A 9,443-nucleotide genomic window follows, 5' to 3' on the forward strand; every position below is an offset into this window, starting at 1 on the left:
GTGCTTTGTTTTTAATCCAAATTTAAGGCATTTTCCTATTAGATAACATATTTCTTACGATTGTTAAGATGAATATATCTTGAAAAGATTTGACTTCTATAGACATTAATTCAAAGTTGTTTATCCTACCTTAGTCCAAAAAATGGCAGATAAAAAAGCAAGAAATTTACACAATATCTAAAATTTCCAATTTTCAGATGAGCATAGTTTACTGATTTGTGTCCCTTTAAAGGTGAGTTACCTCATGGCATTCAACCCAAAACATTATTTTATGTATACCGTAGTTAAAAACAAATTCTTTCAGTCTAAATTCCATGAAATGAAAAAGACCTTGCTGCATTACATGGTGCTAATTTGTTTTCTTACATCCATTTTCTAGAAATAAATAATAAAGTCGCCACTCTTCCAAAAGACACAACTCAATCAAAATTAGCATCAAGTGCCTCAAATTCTAAGATTAGATTTCTTTTTGTGTGTATACAAAGTCTATAACATTTAAATGTAAACCTCGGGTGGGAGAGGACACACACTGAGCCATTAATCAAAAATATCTTCATATGAATAAAATTCATCAGATTCTTCCTAATGAGGGGGCTAAGATAGAGAAAATTTTATTTGTTTGTTTTCATTCCCTTTCTGAAATTAATAAAGATATTTCCAGGAGAATGACATCAAGATAATGATGTTTCTAATCAAAATATAACATAGCCTTTTATTTATTCTTTTATTTCTGTTAGTATTTTGTTCTTTTTCAAATCTAGCGGACTTGCCAATGTTGTGTTGGATTAGTTCTGTGATCGTTAATGGGTTTTTGTTTGTTTGTTTTCAGGGGAAGGTAGGAACAGATGGAAAGAACAAGAGGTTATTTCTCCCAAAGACACAAATTTGTTTGAAATCAGTCCTAGTTACTACAAAAGTAATGAGGCTCCTTTTTCTCTTAAGGGTCTTGGTAGGCAAGGGATTGAGAGCTTCAGTATGTGGACAGCTGATTAGTTACAAGTATGTTTCGTTAAATCTTTTCAGCAAGTATAAAAAGTCTACATTGTGCACACATTAATTAGCCTTCATGAACTAAAAGAATTCAAGCATTACATAATATATCTGAAGGAACAGAAACAGAATTGAGAAATGTTAGAAAAGTCTATTCTGCACTGCACTCATTAGCTAACACTATTACATAAAATTTATGCCTAACAGTACAAAGAGAAGTAAAATACAGGGGGCCCTGCCTTCAAGAAATTTATAACCTAGTTTTAGAGACAAGTATACACAATTAGGGGAAATTTAAGGTAGTATATTAATTTCGGATTGGACTATCTGCTACTGGCGGTAAATATACTAAGCACTCAGAAAGGAGGAGACTTCAGTAGCCTGCAACACCCAAGCAAGTTCATTGGGGAAGTAAGATGGAGACCTTGGAAATCAGGTAGCATTTGATCAGTCAGTAATTACTGAAAATGTAATTGGCATGGCAGAACAAAAGGTATTCTTGCTGGGAAATTTTTGGGATAACTAAGTGTACATCCACAGAGAAGAGCTGGATAACAAAGTCTGGAAAGATAAGCAAAGGACATTGGGTCCAATGATGGTGGTGTAGGGGGTTGAGGAAAAGGCCAGATTTCAATACAAAAAATGTGGGTTATCAGGCAGAAGAGGGATGAGATAATGACGTGTTTTCATGTGATTAGCCAAGTATTGTTTTGCAGGATGAACTGTCCACATACATCACAACAGCTATTATAAAGGAGTACAAAATATACTTCACAGATGACAGTTAATTCATCCTAATAACATCTCATTGAGGCAAAGGGAAATGCAGCTTTTATTATTCCCCATTTTGTAAGGTCACTGAATAAATGAAAGGCAGAATAAAAAAAACAGTATGACAATGTTCAATGGTTCCTAAGTACCAACTAAATTATATTCTCTCATTTTCTGTGACTCAAGCATAGAAGGTACATGATAGACCTTTGTACAGAAGTGCCATTTCAGGACCCTCATTAATGTTCAAGGCACATGTCCCATCATGCCCAATTCCTGTTTACTCTCCCTACAGCCCCTAGACTTTAACCCATACCTTCCAATTACTTCCAATTCTCCCAGCTAAGAGTTGTCTTTGATTATTCTATTCCAGCTAGTCTTCTGCCATTATCAGCAGCATATTCAACATCTTTGTATCAACCACTGCTCAACAAGGATAATGGTTTGGGCTTATCAGTGCAAAACAATGTTTCTCTCCTCAAATGTGAAGCTGACTAGTCTCTTCAGATGGCTAAGGCAACAGTTTCTGGCACCAAGCAGAATTCCTAATTCAGATTTCAGGATAAGAGTTAAAACAATTTCCTTCAGTGAATTCCCTTCCAATCCTGACACAATTTCTCATCCTCTCATGTATCTTAAAAGTCATTGCTAACCGTCAACCAATAATGCTTGTCTCACGAGGGGCTGATCTTCCACCTTTGCTGATGTTTGGAACTTCTCCCTTCCTGTTAATTACTATCCTACAGTTACAGGTGAAATGACTAGCACATAGTAAATGCTCAATAAAAGTCAAACTCAAAACTAAAACTCCACACTTACAGCATGTACTTGATGGACACTTAAAAAAATAGTTTGGGGGTTGGAGTAATAGTATATTGGGTAGGGTGTTTGCCTTGCGTATGTTGTCCCAGCGTTTGACTCCCAGCACTCAGGGTACCCCTGAGCCCATCAGGAGTGATCCCTGAGCATAGAACCAGGAGTAAGCCCTGAGCACCACTGGGTGTAATATAATAATAATAAAATTTTAAAAATTATAAACAAGTTCATAAAGGTACAGTAAGATGACAAAAATGTACATATGTATATATAATGTGACAATTTGGGGCATAAACATATAACTGTGAAACCATTACCACAATCAAGCTAACTGGCGTATTATTCTACAGTTTTGTTATTGTTTGGCCAGGCCAGGAATCAAACCCAGCATCTCACATGTGTGACGTGTATGGTCTAAGATGGAGCCACAAAGATGGCCCTTGTTCTACATTTTTTTTTGGTTATCCCATTGTTACCACAATTTCCACCAGTCTAGGACAGAAATCATTTACTCACTTTCTGACCTAGTGTTTTCCCCTTGACTTTCCAGTATCTTTCAGATGTACCATAGTTCGTCCATATTCAACACTACACAAAGGCTTTGCTTCCATCTTCTGTAACTAGGGAATTAAGCCTATTAACTGCATTTTTTATCACAGTTTTAGGTCCACTGAAGGCAATCAGATAATGAGTCCAGTTCATCCATTTGCCCAATATCAGAAATTTTATTTCTGTCACTTTGTTCATTGAGTCGCCCTTATTCAGAAATGTTTAATTAGCCCAAAGCCTAGAATTTTTGCCTAACACTCAAGTACTACTCTGGACCCTATCATACTTTCCAATCATTGCCCTATGACTTCTCTAGAAGACTTTTTATATCACTTTTTATATCAAAGTGATTTTTATCCCACTGTGAGAGACTGCGTGTGCACACCCACACTTAAGGATGTGCCCTTCCCTGCAGACATGCCTTTGCTTATGTTATTTCCCTGACTGGAAAGGCCCTCTCCAATATGGACCCTGACATTCCTTTGGGGTAAGTTGTAAGCCTTCATCTCTGTCAGTAACAAATCTCTCATATAGTGCAAGTATCAGAGAATTTGTATTATCTAATAGTTCATCTGCTAGATTTAATTCACAAAATCATTTGAAGAACTGAAGCACAAGGAAGCATATCATGCACTTCTATATCCTTCCCAGAGAATAGTACCCAGGTTTACTAATGGAAGGCAATGTAAGGCAATGTTCTAGTTTTTAGATACAAGCCTTCAATAAAGTGTCTATTAATTCTTAAAGTTTCTTTTCATTTTACATCTCAAATACCAACTTAAAAAATCATACCAGGCCTGGAGCAATAGCACAGCAGGTAGGGTGTCTGCCTTGCACAAGGCCGACCCAGGTTCGATTCCCAGAATCCCATATGGTACCCCAAGCACCGCCAGGAGTAACTCCTGAGTGCAGAGCCAGAAGTAACCCCTGTGCATCGCTGGGTATGAACCAAAAAAAAGAAAAAAAATTGTACCACCTTGATCATATTTAAAGATACATGAGGTTGGGGCTGGAGTGATAGCACAGCGGGTAGGGCGTTTGCCTTGCATGCAGCTGACCCGGGTTCGAATCCCAGCATCCCATATGGTCCCCTAAGCACCGCCAGGAGTAATTCCTGAGTGTAGAACCAGGAGTAACCCCTGTGTATCGCTGGGTTTGACCCAAAAAGCAAAAATAAATAAATAAATAAAGATACATGAGGTTAATTTAAATTTTTTAGCGGGAACTTAAAAGACTTCTTTCACAAGAGGTATCACATAAAGCCTAATATAATAACACTTATTTTCAAATTCAACATTTGACTTATTTTCCCACTTCTATTTTATAAGAAAAGAAGTAACAATCCATTTAGAATACTAGCATTAAAAACTACTGATGCATTTTCTTTTTTTTTTTTTTTTGCTTTCTGGGTCACACCCAGCGATGCACAGGGGTTATTCCTGGCTCTGCACTCAGGAATTACTCCTGGTGGTGCTTGGGGGACCCTATGGGATGCTGGGAATCGAACCCGGGTCATCCACGAGCAAGGCAAACGCCCTACCCGCTGTGCTATCGCTCCAGCCCCTGCTGATGCATTTTCTAAGGGGAACTATATTAAACTTAGGTATGATATATGACTGAAAACTACAAAGAAAAGAACTTTTAAATCATTAGAGAATAAATATTTGAGTGAAAAGAAACAGATTTATTGGTGTCTTTCTTGTTTTTCTTGAAGTTGTGCTTTAAGTATTTTTCAAGAGTTTAGCTCCTGGTATGGAAAATTCCTTTAGTTATATACTTAAAAAGCAAGCACAAATTAAATGCAAAGCATTCAGACCTTTAACATTTGGGGTAATATGGCAAAAAAATATTCACTATTACCATCTTAGGAAATATCAACAATATGAGTTTGAATAACTAATTCATAAGGAAGAGTTTTAGCTGAACCAAACTCTGGGTTTTCTTTCACCACTCCAAGTTTCTTTTCTATTTTAAACTAGTGGCAACAGAAATTTCTTTGTTTGAAAGTCAGGAATGCTGGAATTCTTAAGTGATAGAACAGGTAGCTTGGTTCTTACTTCATGTCTCTCCTCAAGGAGAGAAAAACACTGTGGGTAAAGTCAAATTTTTCCTGGAAAAATCATTTTTTCCATCAATCTTCATAATTCTCTAAAACAAACTGTTAAAAAGCTGCAGGCCAGTCAACCACTTTACCGATTTGTGGAAATACTAAATAGTAATTCCAAGAACACATGGTGAAATGAAGTTTCCTTACTAATACTAGGACTAAAAAGTCCCTCCACTTCTCTAACAAAATTCTAAGAGAATTATTTAAGTTTATGATAGATTTTGTCATCTCTTCTGCAATTCTCTTAAACCCAAGAATAGTAAACTAGTCCAGACTTCATTCTAAAAAGATGAAGGAGGACAAACAAATAGTCCTCTCTTGTTCACACTGAAACTATTCCCTTACCTAAATTAGATGGGACCAAGTTTTCAAAACTTTGGCGAGGCAAAAGTCAAAAACCAGGACTGGGAAGTTCAAATACCCGTTTACATATGTAAAACCAGCTAAATTAAGATCAAAACACTCAAAGGTGGCAGATCAGATCATGAAACAAAGCAGGGAAATACAAGAAACCGGCAAGCAGTTCCCAAGCCCTATCACGCAATGAAATAGAGATCAGAACTCATATCCCTCGACACAAGTGCACACAGATGAAAATAAAGGCCAGAAAGCATTCTTGTCCTCTGGTCTCCGAGGCCCTCAGAATCACCAACTTGCTGAAGGAGAGGCACAAGGGTGCACCGGGCCCGCAGGCGCGTGCACACAATGGAGAGGGAAGCATGGGGCCGCTCAGAGGCAAACTTTCCATCTTTAACTTTCTACTCTCTCTAGAGGAGAAAGGCGTGCACCACGGGGCACTTCTCACACTTTCTTCCACACCAAGCAGAAAACAGCAGCCGGGAACGCCTCCTATTAATTCTCTTGATACAATAAAAGGCAGAACTGAATGAATGGGGTGTGGAGCCGGGGAGAAGCGGAGGGCAGAGAGGGGAGAGGAGAAGCTTTAGCTTAAAAAGTTTGAGGCCTTTTAGTAAAACTTGAAGGGACTAAATAAAATAGCCCTAATATCTTTCAATTTCCGGTCTCTCTCCTCCTTCCCTCTCTCCCTCCCTCCCTCCCTCCCCCTCCCTTCCTCCCTCTCTCTCCCTCTCACTCTCTTTTTTCATATTAAATGCACATGGGTTTCCTGGGACTCACCACAAACTTGCCCCAAATTCAGTTCAAAGGCCTGGTATTTCAGACACGCGATTCCCCGCATGGAGAGATGACCAATACAAATAGTCCTTTTTAGGGAAAGTATTTTTAAAGTTACTGGGTTTTGTTTGTTTGTTTGGGGGAGTTCTGGGTGACCATGCATAAAATGTGACCAACAACTACAAAAAAAGATGAACTCCATACAGCAACTAGTGAAGCGAGCCCCCGTCCTCCAGCCCTCCGACTGGAAACATAAGTTGTCGATTTACTGCTCCAAACATTTTAGCGAAACTTCGACAAAAGTTTGTCTTTGCCACATTCAAAGAAAATGCGGGGCTGCCGCTCGAGTGTTTCTAGTCTCTGAGCTATTCACAAACGGGCTGCTTAATCTAGCAAAGGAAGAAAAACAAAGAAAAAGTTTGTAGACTTGGAGCACATCGCCCCGAGAGGATGAAGTTTACTTCACGGGTTTTTAAAAGCAACAGCAAAACAGGAGGAGGTGTGTGCATCACTCATTTCTTCCTTAATGAAGTGAAAATGGAGTGGTGGGGAGGGAGGAGAGGCGGGCACCGGGTGGATGGATCGCAAGTAAGAAGTTGGGTCCCACGCAACAGTCCCTTGTCTGGGACAAAAAGCTGCCTGTAACCACATGCACCAATCTGGTGGGAAAGGCTGGAGGAGGGAGCGGGGAGCGCCCCCTCCCTTCGGTGGACCCTGCATTTTCTCACGCTCCGCTCCGGGGCTGGACCAGGTGGGGGAGCAAGACACAACTTCAGCAACTTCACCAAAATGGGGAAAAGTCGTCACCTCGCTCTTGCTCTTCGCTTTGCGCACACAGGAAGAGCCCAAATTCAAAACCGCCACCGACTACCGCCCCCCTCCTCCCCCGATCTTGCTCCGCCCCAACTTCTGTGTGCGCGCCGGGTGCAGGGGCGGGGGACGCGGAGCCGGGAGGGCACCGGGCTGGAGTTGGGATCCCCCAGATTCCGAGCTACCTCCATCCCTCCGAAGTTCTCCCACTCCCAATCCTGACCTCCCAGGGCGCAAGCGGGCGCAGGTGCCTGGGCTCTGGCCTGTTTTTATACGGCCTCCCCCCCCCCGCGCCCCCATCCTCCTCTCGCCGCGCGCCCCTCCAACTCCTCGCCTGCCCAGGGCCAGGCACTGCCTGGCCCAGGGGCCCGGGGCCGCTGGGAGCCCCGCCGCTAGCACCCGATCACCTGGCCGGGGAGCCGGGCCCTGCCTCGGGGGGAGCCCCGGGCCGCCCCGGGCCGGCAGCCGGCGGGCGGCGGTCACGTGGGCGCGGGGGGCGGGCTTCCTCACCTGCATCCCGGGCACTTGGACCGCCACCGGCGAGTGGGCCATGGACGCGGCTGCTGCTCCGCGCTCTGCGCGCGGCGGGGGCGCCGGGAGCTCGGGCTGGCTCCTCCTCCAGGGGTAGCCGGGCGGCCCTCCCAGGCTTCGCGACCCGGGCCTGGAAGGACACACACAAGTGGGGTTACCGGACGGTCGGGGGCGGGGGGGCGCAGAGGTGGGCGCGGGCGGCGGGAGCGGCTCCCGGGGACTCAGTTTACCTCTCTGGCACCGGCCAGCCCAAGGAGCCGCCTCCGCTGGAGCTGCGCTTCCTGGCGGCGGGGCGCGGGGTGTGGCGGTGGCGGCGACCTGGGCTCGAGTGATGCCGCTCGTCTGCGCCTCGCCGCTTTAGGAAGAGGAGGTGGAGGCGCCCCAGCCAGCCGCCCGCCCGCTTGGCCCGGGAGGAGTTTGGGGGCGGGCCCGCCGTTGGCCCTGCCCCCGTCCCGTGGCTGCCGGGCGGTGTCTGCGGAGCCCCGGCTCCTTCTGGCGACGGGGTTCGGCCCGGCCCGCTGGAGTCGGCGAAGGGGGCGGCTCCGTGCACGTGCGGAGGGGAGGCCCGGGGCCTCCGGGCGCTGGGAACCGGACTCGGCCTGCAGGGAGAGAGGAAGAGTGGTTGGGGGGCGTCCCGGAGGCGGCCACGTTGCAGGGAGCCTCGGCGAGACGGGCGCACGTTGGGTGGAAAGTTTGGGAGTGATGCAAGTCCACGTGGGCTCCCCGACTTTGTGGGAGTGAGGGCCCTGGGACCTGGCTCGGTCCCGCCCTGCAAACGTCCCAGCCCGGGACCGCGCCTCCGGGTGGCTGCGTGACCCGGCTCAGGCTTCTCTGACTCCCCGCCCCCAGACCTGCTTCAGGTGACTTCAAGCCAAGGCTCCCCCCCGCCCACCCAGCCTCCGGATCTCGGCTGCGGTGGGGAGGCTGGGTGGGGGGGGACGGTCAGAGTGCGACTCCCTGTCGCCCGCACGTGTGAGAGAGAGGGAAGTTGGAAAGCAGGAAAATGAATGAGAAGAAAAGCCGCGTGGGAAATGTGATTGGCTGGTGACTTGGACATGTTACTGAACGCAGCCAGCCACGGCGGTGCTTTCCAGTAACTCCATGTCGGATGCCCGTCCAGGACCGAGACAAGCTCTTCGGAGAGTGACCCGGGAATCAGAACGGCAGTAACCGTCTAATAATAGCAAGGATTGGGATTTCATTCTAAAGGGTCCTTTGGGAACCCACAAGGTGTTAATTACGTTTTCAAAAATGTCATGTCCAAGTGTCAGTACAAAAATGAAGACGTTTGCTAACTTGAAAGTTGTTACAGGTCTGTAACTAACAGTGCTGGGGCTCTAGTAAACACTCAGTTAATGTTTCACGTGTCCCGTTTAACTCCTCAAAAGACAACACATTGTTGGGTGGGAGAATTTATACAGCAGGCAAGGCGCTTGCCTTGTATGCAGCTGACACTGATTTGATCCCTTGCACCACATATAGTCCCACAGCACTGCCAGGAGTGGCCCCTGTTCACATAGCCAGGAGTAAGTCCTGAGCAGTGTCCTGGGGGGCCTCCAAACTAAAGACACAGTAGTGGAACTGATAATTCAAAACCAAGTTCCTCTCACTTCTGCATTCACCATTCTCGGCAACAGTCAAGTCCACAGTAGAATATTGATATACTATAGTACTCTCTTGAGCCTTTACCACCAGAACGCAGTTACCTTTTACCCCCTCCACCGATTTACCCTAT

General features: G+C 45.4%; 1 protein-coding gene across 1 annotated transcript in view; it reads right to left on the reverse strand.

Moving 5' to 3' along the window:
- STK26 (serine/threonine kinase 26) overlaps positions 1–8,095 on the reverse strand; it is a 55,434-nt gene extending 47,339 nt beyond the window's left edge. The window contains exons 1-2 of the mRNA XM_004606368.3: positions 7,939–8,095; positions 7,688–7,838 (exon numbers count right to left, since the gene is read on the reverse strand). Of these exons, the coding sequence (XP_004606425.1) occupies positions 7,688–7,729 (42 nt within the window). The 5' untranslated portion in view covers positions 7,730–7,838; positions 7,939–8,095. The remainder of the gene's footprint in view (positions 1–7,687; positions 7,839–7,938) is intronic.
- Between the last annotated feature and the right edge of the window lie 1,348 nt (positions 8,096–9,443).

Source organism: Sorex araneus, chromosome X (assembly GCF_027595985.1).
Source record: "Sorex araneus isolate mSorAra2 chromosome X, mSorAra2.pri, whole genome shotgun sequence".
Classification (NCBI taxonomy): Eukaryota; Metazoa; Chordata; class Mammalia; order Eulipotyphla; family Soricidae; genus Sorex; species Sorex araneus.